Consider the following 18,077-nt stretch of genomic DNA (forward strand, 5'->3'; position numbering starts at 1 on the left):
CGTTTTCAAGTTAGAAAATTTGAATAAAATGATTAACATATTTTCCGATCTCTCTGGTCTCTACATTAAACATGTTCAAAGCTCCTGCAAAGGCTGCAAAAAGGAAAAGTGAAGTTAATCCAAGTGAAATGTGGACAGTAATGGAGTGAATATGGAATGGTTGATCGTAGTTGATAACGAGTAAACGTAAATGAGTGGTAATAACAACTACGACTGAAAGTGAGACAGAATGGAACTGCAACAGGTTGTTCAGTCAAGCAGGCACGTAGCCACGGGGGGGGGGGGGGGGGGGGGCACGTGCCCCCCCCCCCCCCCAAAAAAAAGAAGAAAATTCCACGATCGGTTGAACTTTTTTAGACCCCTTTTTTTTACCTCGATCGATTACATGTATGTGCCCCCCCCCCCCCCAAACATCAAAGTCTGGCTACGTGCCTGCAGTCAAGACAACAAACCGTTAGTTGCAGAAGATAATTTACGAAAGCCAGAGAAAGAGAGAAAGGGAATCATTAAGGTACGATGAGAGTGGGTGGAGAAAAACCATCCACTGTGCCACATAATTTGTCTAAAATAAGGAAACTTTATACATTAGTATATTTAAAATGTATAATCATAGCCAGAGAATGTGTTGTTATATGGCTTATAGCATGTTTTATTTAATAAAACAAAAACAGACCCAGTTATTGATAGACTAAAAAGGGAATAAGATCGAGACATTAAGAATATCAGTATTTCTTATTCAATGAAGTTAAGGCCACTCCCCCATATTGCGATGCATTCTGGGTATGAGGGGTGGAGCTTAGCAAGCTTGAGATCTGTGAAAAATGGATGGTTATTATCATTTTTTGGTCAACAAAGAGATTTTCAGAAAAATTTTATGCTGGAATATTAATAAGTAGAGGTGTAATTATGTTTTCAAAGGCTCAGTTAGTCGGCGTAGATATTCATAAATGAATGATACACGCCATTAAAACTTTAAAAACAACAACAACACAACGAGTGGAATTTTTAAGGTCCACTTCCCGATGCATCCTGGGTACACCAGCTGTTATACTGGTGATCGATAATACAAGTTTGAGCGCGTATTTCACCTAACGGTGATCGCATCAGAATAATCCACGCTGATTCGCTGAATCACTTGCGTTGCTAGCGCGCAGCGTGATGAATAAATTACCCATAATTCCGTACAGTAGATTATTTGACCTCTCTGATTATGCTGATACGCGTATTGTCTTTTACCATGTAGTAAACATCATTACAGTACACTTTTCGCGGGGAGCATCCTACAGAATGCATAATTCATAAGGCTCATGAATTATGCAAGGGGGCTTATTTTGGCTTCTAATGGATCCGGACAAAATGGCGGAGCTTGGGGGGCCTGGCGCTATCTCATTGCGGTTTGAACAGCCTCTTGGAGCCTCGAGTTGTGGCGAGCTGGCGCGATCTTATGGCTAGCAGTTTTATCATTAAAACATATTTCTTGATATTAAGAATTCAATTCTTGATATCACGAAATCGAATTCCTGATATCACTAAATCGAATTCTTGATATCAAGAATTACCATTGCTTTACAACGTAAAATTATTTCTTGATATCAAGAATTGATTTCTTGATATCAATTAATAATAAAACGGCTTGCCATAAGATCGCGCCAGCTCGCCACAACTCAAGGATCCAACTCGGCTAAGTGGGAGCCCTGCTTAACATTACGAACTGGTCAATTGGTGTGTTCTGTAGGTAGCTATGTTATGCTACGGTTACAAAGGTTCGTACGAACGATAATTTCGTACGAATCTCCCTGTTTTTCCATTGTCTTCCCGAATTTCCATTGTCTGAAAATCGTTCGTACGGCATTCGTAGCAGTTCGTAATGGCATTTGTGACCGAGGCTTTAAATTCATTATTACCTCCCTGTGAGGGCCTTCTCTTGCCCCCGTAAAAAATACGCCGGCCAAAAAAAAAAAAGATTGAGAAAGAGAAGAAAAAAAGGAAGAGAACGTAGGAAGAAAAAGGGAAAAGGAGTCGAGAAAAGTACAACGAGTCGTCTTCTTTCTCTAATAATTTGATAAAAATTTGGTTCCAACATATACGGTATAGTGTGCCGAATGAGAACCGGAACTACCAAATCATGTATATAGATGGCTTTAGCTGCTCCAATTTTCATTATAAGGCAGCAAATAATGATAATAACATTCATAGGGCGCTTATAATACGGGAGTTTCTAAGCACTCATGTGGTATTGTCTAACTCCGTATAATTATTGAACATGTTCACTAGTTTAAAAGCAACAAAATAACATGAAATATTACTAATAGGCTACAAATACAATACAATGGAGTTGTGGAATTAACTACTTGTATGCGCCTCCAGTATGCTATAACTGATTACACAAACTGATAATGCTCGTTAACAGGTTAAATATCCCTGATAAGACCAATCCCTGATAAGACCAATTTCTAAAGGGAAGAAAGTGAAGGAGCTTAATGATCTTCGACCCATTTCACTCACTTGTAGTGTCATGAAATGTTTCGAAAAGATCATGATGAAGTACCTTCTTGAGTACACTTCCCCTTACATTGACCCCTTGCAGTTTGCATACAGATGTAAGAGAGGAGTTGATGATGCAGTATTAACATACCTACATAAGGTATATGCCCATTTAGACAAGGCTAAGACCTACGTAAGATCCACTTTCGTAGATTTTTCTAGTGCTTTCAACACTATTATCCCCCACCTTCTGATAAACAAACTCATTGATATGGAAGTCCCACCCCAGTTAAGTCTGTGGATACAGAGTTTCTTAAGTGACAGACCACAGAGAGTGGTCTTAGGAAACGCCTTATCCTGTCCAAGAATTGTGAATACAGGGGCGCCCCAGGGCTGTGTCATCTCCCCTGCGCTCTTCTCCCTCTACACAAGTGACTGTCTATGTAATGTAGGAGAGTGCAGCATCATCAAATATGCGGATGATACTATCATCACAGGTTATCTTTATGAAGATGTAGACCCATACGTTAAGGTTATAGATGAGTTTGTTAAATGGTGCAATGACCACTCCCTAATACTAAACGTAACTAAAACAAAAGAGATCATAATTGATTTTCGTCGAAACCCCTTCGATCATACTCCGATTTTGATAAATGATTCTCCTGTAGAACAAGTTACAGAGTACAGGTATTTAGGTACTACTATCTCAAAGTCACTTGATTGGACTAAGAACATTGTAGACATCCAAAAGAAAGCCAACCAGAGACTATACTTTATTAGGGTAATGAAAAACTTAAAGAGTAGATAGTAAGTTGATAGAACTGTTCTTTAAGTCCCTAATTCAGAGTGTCCTAACCTTCAACCTAATTTGCTATTATGCAAACGCTAAAATTGTTGCCAAGAAACTACTCGAACGTCCCAGAAAGGCAGCAAAACGTATCACAGGAGCCGATCTAACATCCATAGAAGATCTGTATCAGAAAAATGCCCTCTCTAAAGTAAAACAAATAATGCATGACCGCTCGCACCCACTGAATGAGCATTTCAATTATAACAGATCTGGAATACGCCTGTGCACACCACGAACTCAACGTGCACGTTTCCGAAGATCCTTTATCCCCGACTCCATTCATCTTTTCAATTCCAAAGCAAAACGTGTTTGATTACTATGAACTTACCATGTCAATGTATTAATATAAATGTAATATAATATATAAATTTCAAATATATGCCATGAATATTGCATCCAACTATCAATTACCGTTTGAGCCAGTAACTACAATCTATGTGTCATCAATAAACTTAACAATAAAAACGATGCCCGTAATAATTATACTACTCAAAATGGTAATCGATAATAATAATAATAATAATAATAATAATAATAATAATAATAATAATAATAATAATAATACAATAATACAAATGACAATAAAAATTATTTATGTATCTATTATCATTTTAAGATTTACTATGAAATAATCATTGATATTAAATAATTCAGCTTCATATTTTGTAAAATGGAATCTGATATTACCTCTTTAACCACCATATATACCGTGGCTTACATATATATTACCTCATCTATTGTATGTTTATCATATGTGTATGTTTATCACTGTCATGTAATATTTCATTTATATATCTGTATCGCAATACTCTGTAACCAGTGGAAAACAAATTTCCTGAAAAGTACAATAAACTATTATACTTATACTTATTGTTTGGTTTATATGGAGGTACAATGGAAATTTGAAGTGATGACGTAATACATGCTATATAAAGTATATGCGTGATTGTTTTACGGGAAGACATGATTTTGAAACTTATTTGTAAGCACCTCTCCTCTTAATTCTCTCTTTTCTATTCCTCCATCTATTCTGATGATTTATCTTTTCATTTTGTATAACTCTTTCACGTAGGGTCGTTAAGTTTTTATAAAAGTGCCCCTTTTTACTTCAGATAAGTGCCCCTTTTTAAAATAAGTGCCCCTCCCCCTTTTTCACCTCCGATAAGAGCCCCTTTATACATAGGGAAAGTGCGCCTTTTCACTTCAGATGATGGTGATAATGGTATTTATTATTCAGGTTTAGAGAGGTAGAAAAGATAAGTGCCCCTTTTTACAATAAGTGCCCCTCCCCCTTTTTCACCTCCGATAAGAGCCCCTTTATACATAGGGAAAGTGCGCCTTCTCACTTTGGATGATGGTGATAAAGGTATTTATTATTCAGGTTTAGAGAGGTAGAAATCAGAGGGTTGTTAGATTACGTAATACATCAAATCAAACACTCCCGCAGGCCTCACGTGCTTAGTCGCATGATCATACCTTGTTCATCCTACCAACTTTCACACAACATAAATACTATTACTCCCATAGCAACCACAGCAAACATCACATCTAAAACTGTCCCTCTGACAAAAGAGTACAATATACAGTATTTGGGATTAACCTGCCTAGCTACTATAGCATGGAGAACCGGCTTTTATTCAACGTTACTTTCAAAATACTTGTATTGTGAAACCGGAAATGTACTTCGAGAAATGTATATAAAGATAACGATGTTTAAATGAACACCTGATATTTGAAACTCCATTGAAATTAATAACATCAATCTAACTTAGCTAGTGGATAATAAAAAAGAGAGATAAAACTATAGAAGTCTAAAGCTGTGAAAAACCCTATACCTATCTAACCTACATCTCTAACAATTTAGGTTGCTCTTTTTGGAATATTACTATTTACAGGAAAAATTCATATTTTTAAAGAAAAAAGTGGTGTAAATAAGTGCTTAAATATAATAAGTACCTCTTCACCTCATTTAATTACCCCTTTCCTAGTCTGAGAGGTGCCCCTATTCCTTTGAAATAAGCGCCCCTTCTTCTTTGAATATGTGCTTCTTTTCAGGTACGAGCATTTCTCTTTACCACCTTTCATAAGTGCCCCATTCACCTCTGAGTACAAGTCCACTCCAAAAATAACTTACTTTCAATAGAAGCAGAAAAATCAGACAAACCAATCAAAAAAGTTAGAGCAAAATCGGATAACTAATATGAAAGTTATGAATTTTTGAAAAAGTATGTAAAACTATGGAACAATGAAAATCACTACACATATTGCCAATTTGGTTATCAGTGTGTAACGTCATTCCCTCACTATTTATCAATTGCTTTATATAGTTTAATCACATTAATTTCCCTTTTTATCCCCCAAAACTTGATTCCCCCGTACCTTTGCCAAGGTTATATGATTTGTATCATATTGCGTGCATGACATTTCACAAAAATCTTTGAACTTTGAAGAATTGATACTATTTTCTGAATATTGCATATTCATAATTATTGATTTGTATGTAAACAGTTTATCAAATTTCACATTTGTCATCATGATTTAAGTGGAAAAAACATATAAACATATTATTATCAATCTAACTTGGATGCTGGCGTGAAGATATAAAATTCTTAGGGGGAAAATAGGAAATTTATATTATCAATATCAAGAAAATAATTAGTGGAAAGTGAGGACATGACGTCACAGACTGATGAGTGAGTTCCCAGTTTGTCTTGTGTTTTTCATTATTCCATAGTTTTACATAATTTTTCAAAAATTCATAACTTTCTTATTAGTTATCCGATTTTGCTCAATTTTTTTTGATTGGTTTTGTCTGATTTTTGTGCTTCTATAAAAAGTAAGTTATTTTTGGAGTGGACTTGTCCTCAAATATCTGATAGGTTCCCTTTTTCCTTTTCAAAAATAACCTCATCCTCTTCTCTTAATGACCCTGTTCATCTCTGATAAATTCCCCATTAAAATTTGATGGGTGCCCCTTAACCTTTTTTATATTACCAATTTCCTCTTCTCATACATGCCCCTGGGTGGATGTGGTGTGGGTGCGTGTATGTGTGCGAAGAGGTTGTAGGAAATTATCAGTATACCTCTCGCTGACTTTTTGAAAGATAGAGCTATTTTTTTTATATTTTGAGATGTTCAAAGGTTAGTGCCAGGTTTTCTTGCAAATCGTATAAAGATAGGCATCCATGATGTAACCATGGTGACATCAGGGTCTCCTCCTCCCAGGATTGACATGATGCTGCAGAATTAAAAAAAAAGTAATTTTCATTTGTTTTAATAAGATTAATTGTGACAACGCCACAATCACAGCCAATGTAAATAATATATACATGAACCATCATTTTTAAGTATATCTGAACTCTGCACACTCAAAACGATTATTCATTCCATTTAAAATAACAAATATTGCAAGAATGTTTTGATGTAACAATTTCAACCAAAAAATTATTAAAACCACCCCAACAAATATGTTCTTTCTCAAAAGGACTTGTATTCATGTGTATCATTCAGGCCTACTAGCAATAAAACATTTTCGTTTGAGTAATAGTTATAGTAAAATAATCGTTTCATGAAAATCACTTGGACAACCAACTCAAGTATCCTCCGGACAACTATCACCACAGGATAATTTTCCCGCAGAGCGATTATCCTGTTGCCCACACGCATGGCATAGTTTGCAGGCAAAAACCCTTGTCAGTCGTTGTGGGTATCCATGTCTGAACTATGAGACTACCAAAGACTCTGTATTTTAGCAGCTCCTGACACAGTTAGAAACTGACGTATCTAGGCTCTGCTCAAGGCTGTAGATATTGTGGTGGCAGACTAAGCATGACAGGTGGTTAGTTGTCAGGACTCAGGATGGTATTTTCCTCGGGGTTGTTGTCTATTCAGCAAACACAGACTATAAATTGACACCTTACCACATTTCATAAAGCCTTGTGAAGAGCCTAGATATGCCTATCGGTCTCTGCTGTGTCAGGTGTAGTCTAGTTATGGACCCTTCTATTGATTTTTGTTTTATTCGCCGACTATAAGCGTAAAGCCGAGTGATGGCGCGTGCCGTCACTAAAGATCGCGCCATCACTCGGCCTTTGTATTACATAATGTGATAATTCTTTTGTAATGTGAATTTTATGAGGAAGGAAATTTCCGGAACAGGTTGCATGCAGTGTGTGCGTGTGTGTTTGTATGTGTGTCTATGTGTGTGAAAGGGGGTGTGGTGTGGGTGGGCTAGAGGGGGGGGGGGGGGGGGGTGTCATGAGTTTGCTGGTGTAAGAGTGTGTGACAGGATGGTAATATGTAACTTTAAACCTTCCTCTAATGTTATTTTGATTATACACTGTTACATGCAAGAATTTTTTTCTTCTTTTTCTTTCTCTATGTTCATTGATTGATGTAACTCATGAAGTGTCTTATATCAATGATCTTGTTTTCTATTGCTTATTTTGATAATTTCTTGTTATGTGAAATTATGAGGAAGAAAATAAAATATCATTTAAAACAAAAAAAAATCACTCGGCCTTACGCTTATAGTCGGCGAATAAAAAATAATAAATAAAACGGTCCAGAACTAGACTATGTCAGGTGCGGCGAAGGTACAGAGCATATTGTAGTATCATGGTGCAGACATGGTTACCCACAACGACTGACAAGGGTTTGTGCATGCAAACTACATGTAGTTGTTGTCCGGGAGGAGTAGTCGGCGCAAGTAATAAATATTTTAGAAAGTGTTTAATCTGTCTCTGACATGATACTCGTCATGATTTCTCCTTTGTCTTACACATACCTCATTTGGAAATCCATAAAGTAGGATGTACCAGGGTTGTCCTTCATGAAATTGATAGCGGCAGCGTATGTTTTAATACACTCGATGAACTCAGTCACAGAACCATTATATCGTGTGTCAATATCCACACTGCGCAGTAAGATAATGAGAGGGGGGAGGGGGAAGGAGGGAGAGAGAGAGAGAGAGGGGGGGGGGGGGGGGCAAAGAGAAAGAGAGAGAGGGGAGAGAGACAGAGAGATAGAGAGAGAGACACACAGAGAGACACAGACAGAGACATAATAATAATAGTAATAAGATATTTCTATACCGCAAATTGCATAATACCTCTAAGGCTAAGCGGTTTGGAAGGGAAATAGTTGATAAGTAAAGGAAACAGAATTTGCATTACAAATTACATCAATTCAATTAGCATTAAAAATGACATCAATTCAATTAACATTACAACTTTGCAAATAAAAATAATATTTGTTACCAATTACAAATCACTTACTACCAAAATACAAATAGTTCATAAATTATTAGTATCCTACGTTAATCTACAAAATATAAAAGGCAAAAGTTGCGGGGGCTATTCGTGTTTTTAGCATTGTTTTAAATGTATTGAAAAAAGTAGCATTGCGAATTTGAAGGGGGAGATTGTTCCAAAGAAATGTAGCTGCATAAACGAAAGAACGTTGACCGTATTGTTTGTATGAAATAGTGTGAGACCGAGAGAGGAGAGATTGAGAAGCAGATCGCAAAGTCCGGACAGGAGTGTATCGAGGAAGGAGTTCAGAAAGATATGAAGGAGCGATACCATGATAAGTCTTGAAAGTTAGGACGAGAATTTTGTAAGTGATGCGAGAAGTGATAGGAAACCAGTGATTTTTTTTTTTGAAGAACATGGGTAATGTGAGAAGCCCAAGAAACAAGACGAGTTGCTGTGTTTTGGATACGCTGGAGCTTTGAGGTTATCTTTTTCATAATCACTAATTTAAGTTTACCTCAACGCTGGGTTCTGTTATGCCACCCATATGATTGTGTGCTTTACCTTTTTTGGTCAGCAAACGGCAATTGTAGGGTGGTGTATTTCTCCATCGTATGCTGATAGTCAACTGGTGTGCTGGCCTTCAGATCTTGGTTGTTTGTCTGCATACAGAGAGGTATGGATCCAATCATGAGATCATAATCATGTAAAACAAAGCTGATCAGAAAGCAGCCACGATAATCTTCGGGGAAAGGGGTTACCGATTGTAATACAGTTTTTAAGGATTAAATAGCTTTTCACAACTTACCCAAAGTGATTTAAAATACAAGATACTCTCCATGCATTTTATAATTATTTTTTTAAAGTGTATTATATCCTATTGCATGAAATTTTACCTTCACTCAAAGTCGAAATAATCAAATTTCTTGAAATGTTTTCTTTAAAATATATAGTACATAGAAATTAAACATTGCTCGGAAAGGAAGTACAAAATGTCAGCTTGTGTAGCGATTTTCATAGACTCACATAGTCAAGATATGAGTCGATGCAATCATTCAGTTTCTTCATGATGACGTCATCAGGATGATCGATGTAAATGACGTCAAAGGATAAGACAGCCAGGCATCCGTTAGGTTTGAGGACGCGGTTGACTTCCTTCCTAAACTCAGTCCAGTCGAAGTAATGACTAGCGGTGGCTGATGTAATGAGGTCCACCGAGGAATCTGGCGTTGGTAAATCTTCAGCTATACCAACACTTTAAAAGACAAATTAAAAAATTAAAATTTGTCCAAGTCATGTATTTTTAATGTATTAAATAATGCTCGTTTTTTTGGACCACAGTTATCAGCTGTAATGCCATTACTTAGGAATCACTATCCTGTCTCTTTCAAGGAATCATGGACTTAGTTTTGTGCTTGGCACAAGGCTTTGGATTATTAACAATATCTTCAGACAAGCATAATATGACATGATGAACCCTCCTTATCAACACCAGGGGTCTACAAATATAGTGTTGAAAACTTTGAATTCAAGATGTTCACATCGCTAGAGCCATGTGATAGAAGTTGCTTTATGTTGTATCGACTACAGGCTTTCCGCACAACCCTATCAAAAATGTTGTCTGGCACAACGATCAATTTGAACAAACTTTCATATCTAAAAATCCAAGGGACTAAAAGGATCAATTCTCCCACCCATGGAGGTGGGAGGACACCTCCCTGTTCCACCAAAGGTCTATATCACTATGAATATGACGAACAAAGAAAGCGGACAAAATATACAGTTGCTCAGGTAGTCAAAGGAACATCCATTCACTGCTATTATGTAAAAATGTGTAGAACAGGTGTCACATGCATATTCACCTGTTCTACACATTTTTACATATTAGCAGTGAAGGGATGTTCCTTTGTCTACCTGAGGAACTGTATATTTTGTCCGCTTTCTTTGTCAGTCATGTTCATAGTGTATTCTTCCACCAAAGAACTAATCCTTCCACCGAAGGACCAATTTTAAAACCAAAGGACCAATCCTTCTACCGAAAGACCAATGCCTACTTCAAAGGACCAATCCCTCTACTAAAGGACCAATCCCTCTACAAAAGGACCGATCCCTCTACCAAAGGACCAATCCTTCCACTAAAGGACCCATCCCTCCTCTTATGGTTCCCAACGATTTATAGATGGAAATGACGGTGTTTTTTTTTTACAACTATGGAGTGGAACCAGACTAAAGAAAGTTCTTGGACCGTAAAGTGAGAGAACGACAAAACTGGTACTCTGACATTCCTGAGAGACTTGTAAAATCATGGAGCGGCTACTATATCTTAGCGAACAAAAAAGCACATTTTGTAAAACTTTTAATTTAAAACATCCTTAGCCATTATAATGATTATTTGGACGAATGAGGCAATTTAATACACTCCCTCACTAATGGGAAACCAAAGAGGCATTCTGACTGTACGCATTGCTTTTCTGGTAAACGCTGTCTACACCATTTTTCATTTCATTTTTGTCTTCATTCATTCTTCTGTTTAAAATACATGCAAATGTTAAAATATATATATACAAAGCATTTCAAGGTAAAATACATCGTGCAATAATTGAATTCATATAAGATAACATATACAAATAAACGGGCCATCATTAAAAGCCTATTATTGAAAAAGAAACTTAAATGAAGGGGGAAACTTAATTAAATGATGAAAACCTATTGATCAAAGTTAGCAGGAGGTTTTTGTTTGTAAAGTTACGCATGACTTTACGAACGACTTGTATATGAAGTGCCAGATAGGATGCCCAAAGTTTTTTCTGATATTTCCAATAACCTCAATTAAGTTATGGCAAAAAATATACTTTGCATTAAAAATGTTTGTTATAATAAGAATGTTAATCTACATCTGCACAGTTCAACTTTAGCTGATGCAGTTAATAATGATTGAGCATCCATTTGGCTTTTCATATACAAGTCATTCGTAAAGTCATGCGTAACTTTAAGAACAGCTTTATGAAACACCCCCAGGTATAATTTAGCTTACCTGAAAGATAAATTCTTTGGGTTTTGAGCCGTCTTTGCTACATCTATCTGCGCAGAACTCACATCAACTCCTAAAACCTCATCAAAGTAAGGAGCCAATGACCGTGTAAGCTGACCAGGACCACAACCGATATCAAGGGCCATCTGGAATGGTTTCACCTTCTGTAGAAAAAAGATAATCTCACACCAATTTATAAAGCGTCTTTCTACTACAGGGCGCTTTGAGATGCAATTCATTAAATAATGTTAATATTTAACATTGATACAAGTTACGAAGCAGTGAAAGTGTGCGTCCAATGAATGCATATAGTTTCAGGACAGATATGTCTTATAACAATTATGTTAATTTCGATAAAGTGGAAACAAATAAATTTGAGTGGTTGAATGAAGGTCACTGATGATGCTATTGACCAGGGGGCCGTTTCTCGAAACCAACTCCATGACAGTCATATCTTTGTCTCCGACCTACGGAGATGTATGTCATGAAGTGGATAAACCGTTTCACAAAGCCATGGCAGACATGATATCGATATATCGCAATACTAGCAGCTCTAGAAGATAGTCTTTGTCACGATCCATTTGATTTATCAAGAATAATCCACAACAAGTTTAGGGGCTAAAATTGTTCAAAAAGACATATATACATATAAATTCTCCTAAAATAAATAATAAATAGTGTCATTATCAAATGTAGATCAAACGATTAGCATATTTCTGTAAAGATTTTTAAATTGAAGAACAACCGGTGAGTGTTTTTTTTTGACAGTCGAATCAAAAGTTAGTTGAAGGATACCGTAATGTGATAGTTTATTAATACGTACTTTCTTGTTTATTGTGACGAGGAATTTTAGGCAAAATACCTTTTTTCAGCCAGTTTTTATTCTAGAGTCTCATAAATACTCATAATTGGTTTGATATTGAAAATATAATTTGGAAGAAGTAATTAGAGAGGGAATAATAATGCACATAGGCCCCAAAGGTATGACGGTATCCTAAGAAAAGACTATGGATCGACTATGGAAAACGGTGTGTAACATTCTTATCTCTCTTATTTATATGTTATAGTTTAATGATTTGTGATTTAATGTTTATATTCAGCTTTTTAAAGTTTTGTTTTCTTACTTTTGTACATTTGCATTTCGCATCCCAGATTATTACGTACCGAACTCGTCTATATTTTTCTCAAAATGATAGTGAAACTAATCGTACATTTCGCGGCCCATGGAATGGCAACAAACTGACTTGTGATGGCGCTTTACAGCAATTAAAAAGATATGACGGGTTCGGAGCAGTGACAACTCGCTTGTCGCGGAAGTTGTCGCTCATCTTGGCAAAGACGGCTTCGTGAAACACTTAGTCGACAAGTTGTGCGACAGTGGCGAGATGTCGTTGATCTTGTAGTTATGACGGTTTCGAGAAACGGCCCCCTGTGCGACATGAATGTCGCACAAGACACTCCTCGGCGTACTTTGGTGCTCTTTTGTTGACTACTCTGTAGACCAGTAGGAGAAGATTAACGGAGATCTTATCCTCAACTGCGTTTTGTAGTTTTACTAACCCAATTCTTTCAATCAATCATTTTAGACAAAAATCAATCTTCAGCAATGTTACTGAGTCACTTTAAAGAGAAGGTTGAGTTATGGGAAGAGGTGAAAAATAATTTGTGAGCGTTGTTATGGTAATTATGCAAGTATGGAAGAACATCAGAGAAACAGCATGGCTCTTCAAATGCCTTTCATCAATAGTGATCTGTCAGTTTATGACAGGTTCAGTGACCCATTCAAAATTCTATATCAAGTGTCTCTCCAAGTTTCTCTCCAAGTTCCTCGGTCTTGAGCCAACCGTTTCGTCGTTTCAGGGGGGGGGGAGGGGGGGGAGGGGGGGGGGGGGGAGGGGGGGGGAGGGGGGGGGGAGTAAGAGGACACTTTTTTTTTTGGTCTCGAAATTTGAAAATTTGACATTTGGCTCCGTTGGGGGGGGGGGTCACCTTTTTAGGTCAGCCATGGGAATATTTTTTTTTTTTTTTTTTTTTTTACTAATTAAAAAAAGAAGAAGAAAGAATCCAAAGGGGGGAGGGGGGGGTTAGGGGGTGATGGGGGGGGGGGGGGGGGGAGTTTACACACATAAAAACACCAAAGGGGGGGGGGGGTTCTGTGTAGAGTAGTGCTTGTTACTACCAAGACTGGGCCAAATTTCTTATCATTTTGATGATTCCAGAACCTTGCAGTAGGCCTACACACAAATGCTAGATGATCAACCTTTTCTGATTGATTCCACATCGTTTCTTTCACAATGCAATCGCAGGTCTTTATCTTTAAGGGCGTATCTGCTATTACTGAATGAGATGGAATGTTCAATCTCCCCAATTGTGTGCTCTTTGAAAGGAGCACACAATAGGGAGCAGCGTGATTTAAATTACAAGGAATAGATTTTTACAAGGAATAGAGTTTTTATCGCTCACGATGGCTATCCAGGGGACTAAGGCGGACCCTTGGACCCTATTAGTAAAGACAAAAGTGGTTTTTAATACAGTTTCATGGAGCTTCTAACAACCACTCATGTGGACTTTGTTTTATCATTTACAATAATTTCTTGCTGTTTGCCAGCCTCGAGATCACTGGAGCGAAGAAATGACAACCCATTGTTGTATAAAATTGTCCCTAGGAGAGAGTGTGAGTTTCCATCGCTCAAGACGGTCATCTTAAAGATGAAGTTGAGTTCTGGTCATGCGATTGCATTGTGAAAGAAACGGTGTGGAATCGACCAGAAAAGGTTGATCATTTAGCAAATAAGAATTTGTGTGTATTGCAAGGTTCTGGAATCATCAAAATGATAAGAAATTTGGCCAGGTCTTGGTAAAGTTACAAACACTGTACACAGAAAGATGTATATGGGACTACACGAACACGTGGCGTAAAAATCCTACCCTGGAGTTTTACGATGTTACATGACATATTTAGAATATGAAGGCATTTGAAGAGCCATGCTTTTCAGGGAACATGTCTTATCTGATGTTCTTCCACACTTGCATAATAAGAATGATAACGCTCACAAATTATTTTTCACCTCTTCCCAGAACTCAACCTTCTCTTTAAAGGTTCTGAACTGCTAAAACTCGAGAGGGTCCTGGGGCTCCGCCCAGAAACCTCCGACAGGGGCTCTGCCATGTTGTACGGATCCATTAGAAAGCAAAATAAACCCACTAAATAATTCATATACGTATATATATATATATATATAGGGAAAATGTGCATAAAATTATATTGTGTACGGGTAAGCCTGCATCCGATGACCGGGGTAATAATATTTCTGTAAAGCGCTTAGGCACATCGTTGTGTCGATGTATCGGGCGCTACATATATAAAAACGGAATATCACTATTATCATTAGGCCTATATGTATATATATTTTCAAACATTGAGCAGTTTATCCAAATAAAAAATCCACGTAAGAGGCATTTTGAAAGTTTTAAGAAAATTCCTTCATATTTTAGAAAATTGAGCGTTCTTTTTTCAGGAAACTCTATTTACACGAATGGAAGCGTTGGTGGCTATTTTCTAAAAACTGTAACATTTCTCCTTGGATCAGATATAGACCAAAAACAAGCCTTATTATCTGTGTCATTACTGTAAAAATTTAGGACAAGATTGTCTAAGTCTGAAACCAAATTGAGTAATGCCTGAGTCGTGCCCGGCTTTCCAGCATTCATATTGTACATTGTTCTTAAAGATAAAGACCAGTTATGGTCATGCGATTGCGTTGTGAAAGAAACGTTGTGGAATCGACCAGAAAAGGTTGATCATCTAGCATATAAGTAGGCTATTGGTGTGTACTGCAAGGTTCTGAAATCATCAAAATGATAAGAAATTTGGCCCAGTCTTCGTAAAGTAACAAGCACTGTACACAGAAAGATGTATATGGGACTACGCACACATGCGCGACACGTGCGTTTATCTCTCACACAGCAATAGATAAACTAATTTACCAAATATATCAATTAATAGGCGGTTTCCCGGCAAAATTGTTATCATCATGTATTAGTCAAAACATACTCTTTCACATGATATGGTAATAAGAGCTTCCATTTCATTTTTTGAAATTGGGGCGTTTCCAATACTGCTCTTTACCTTTAAGTTGAAGTATACGATCGACCGAAATAATTTTCAGGCGAATGGCATCCCACGTTTCGGACCTTACAGTTTTCATGTCAGCTTATATTTTTCAGTTGAATGTAATGTATATGCTTTAATACATACTTTGTATATAATTATAGTAATAGACTGTAAAATATTAGTGAGAGCAATACAAAGCGAATATGACTTTTGAAAAGTACAACAATCGATACAAAACCTGGGTTGCATTCTTCCCCAAACTCCGGGGGACCACTCAGAGGTTCCACTAGGCATCCAGCTAAGGGCTGAATCATTTTAGAATGAATTTGATATTTTTTCAGTTAACTTCAATGTGCTTTATATACATTGTACATATAGAAATATACTGTAAAATATAAGTGAGAGCAATTTTTTTTGTCCCAAAAATTTGACCTATCGATATTTCGTTCCGTTGGGTGGGGGGGGGGGGGGGGGGGGTAGGAAAGGTCACCTTTTTTGGGGTCACCCATTAGCACAATTTTTGTTTAAATAAATATTTTTATCACAAAAAAAAATTGAGGGGGGGGGGGGGTCCTCCAAAACACACACACTGCGTACGCGCCTGGTGTTCTCCATGAATCTCACAGGGGTAGCTCAGATCAGGGTTCCTCGTAGAAATATAGCATACCTACAAAGCCTAAAACTTTTATAAGGACTTTGCATTTTTCAATCAAATTTTTAATTTGTTCAGTATTTTCATAATATTGGACATTTTAACTGAAAGCACTCTAGGACTACTCTGTTTGATAAGAACAGATAACATGGACTTATTTTATTCCCTTTATCGATCAATATTGAAGGTAATGTTAGAAGGGGGAAAATGCTTTACATGGCTTACGAGTAAGTTAAATAAAGAAATATAAATCAGTTATTGCAATTTGAAATACTTGAAATCATGAAAGCAAGTTCATATACTTGAAGACGTATTCGTTCGAGCTCCCATCGAGTTGTTATGTCTTAAAAATAATTATACCTCGGATTATTTGTCGCAAGTACCTTCTCAAACATGGAAACATTATGTTTCTCGCATTCAAGAGATATGTACGAGTTCTTTTCTATAATTGTAGTAAAATATAACGTGTCGAAAAGAAATGCTTATCACAAAATCACTGGTAAAAGAGGTTTCTGAATATATACTGTTTGTAATCCAATTGATGGACGCATGAATTGTTAGCTGCATGAAAAACTATAAAACTGCCTGCCGTATATAGCCTTATTATACTTACATATTCAGCCAAGTAATTTATGATTGCTTCAGCAATTTCTGCCGAATAATGCGGTCGGTGTTTGAGATAATTGATAGCTACCTCTTTATCTTCAAAGAAACGATTCATGATGAATATGATGCACACTTCGATTGATTCAACTTCGCAAACTTGGTCAACGGTGTCTCAAAGCAATGAAAGCGATGGCCGCGGACAGTCTCAATGGTTCTCTTTACCTTTTCGGGTGAAGCTGTTACTCTGGTATCACGCGAAGATAAATGCACCCATGTGTGGAATCGAGGTTAAGACACTATGAACATGACTGACAAAGAAAGCGGACAAAATATACAGTTCCTCAGGTAGACAAAGGTTGCGTTTATCTAGCAAATTTTGGCTAGAATCAGGTTTCTCAAACGTCTTTCAGGCAAATTTAGAAGTAGATAAACGCTAAGCCTTTTTCAAACGTCTTTAGATATGGGCACCAGAATCACGTTTCTGAGAGATCGATAAACGCAAAGCTGTTTTGAACCTCACATACAAATATGACCACCCAGGTGTTGTGTACAAGCATACGTGTGAAATTGACCTCCGAGAAACTGTCTGCTTACCGGGTCAAAACAGCTGGGCAGACACAAGGCCTTTATTTTGAATCGTGAAGGGTCGATAAACGCGACATCCCGCAAATCACGATCGTACAGTGGGGTTCGATAGTGGGGTACGATAATGTACATATCTAGTGGCAAGCCTAGATCACTGCTATTATGTAAAAATGTGTAGAACAGGTGAATATGCATGTGGCATATTCACCTGATAAGGATAATAGTATTTCAATAGACAAAATCCAAACTGCATACTTTAGTTGTTGCCAGTTCAACAAACATTAGGGGTATTTCGCAATTCGTATTTTTCGTATTTTCTCTATGGCGTGGAGGGGCGGGGGGGGGGGGGGTTGGCATTTGAAAAATTGCGCCGACCAATATTTCGCTTAATGGGGGTAAGGAGCACTAAAATTTGTTTTCAATTTGAAAAAAGTGCCAACCAATATTTCGGGGGGGGGGGGGCCGGGTAGAAAGCACCTTGACCAGCCCAAGGGGGGATTTAA

General features: G+C 37.3%; 1 protein-coding gene across 1 annotated transcript; it reads right to left on the reverse strand.

The window, feature by feature from the left end:
* Window positions 1–6,162: 6,162 nt before the first annotated feature.
* Window positions 6,163–17,323, reverse strand: LOC100888493 (putative methyltransferase DDB_G0268948). The gene is made up of 6 exons (XM_030990008.1): window positions 16,997–17,323; window positions 11,621–11,781; window positions 9,613–9,841; window positions 9,151–9,248; window positions 8,121–8,249; window positions 6,163–6,572 (listed from the first exon to the last, which is right to left on the reverse strand). The coding sequence occupies exons 1-6, from the start codon at window positions 17,102–17,104 to the stop codon at window positions 6,470–6,472; spliced, it is 828 nt and encodes a 275-aa protein (XP_030845868.1). The 5' UTR covers window positions 17,105–17,323; the 3' UTR covers window positions 6,163–6,469.
* Between the last annotated feature and the right edge of the window lie 754 nt (window positions 17,324–18,077).

This window comes from Strongylocentrotus purpuratus, unplaced genomic scaffold (genome assembly GCF_000002235.5).
Source record: "Strongylocentrotus purpuratus isolate Spur 01 unplaced genomic scaffold, Spur_5.0 spur5_scaffold_19, whole genome shotgun sequence".
NCBI lineage: Eukaryota > Metazoa > Echinodermata > Echinoidea > Camarodonta > Strongylocentrotidae > Strongylocentrotus > Strongylocentrotus purpuratus.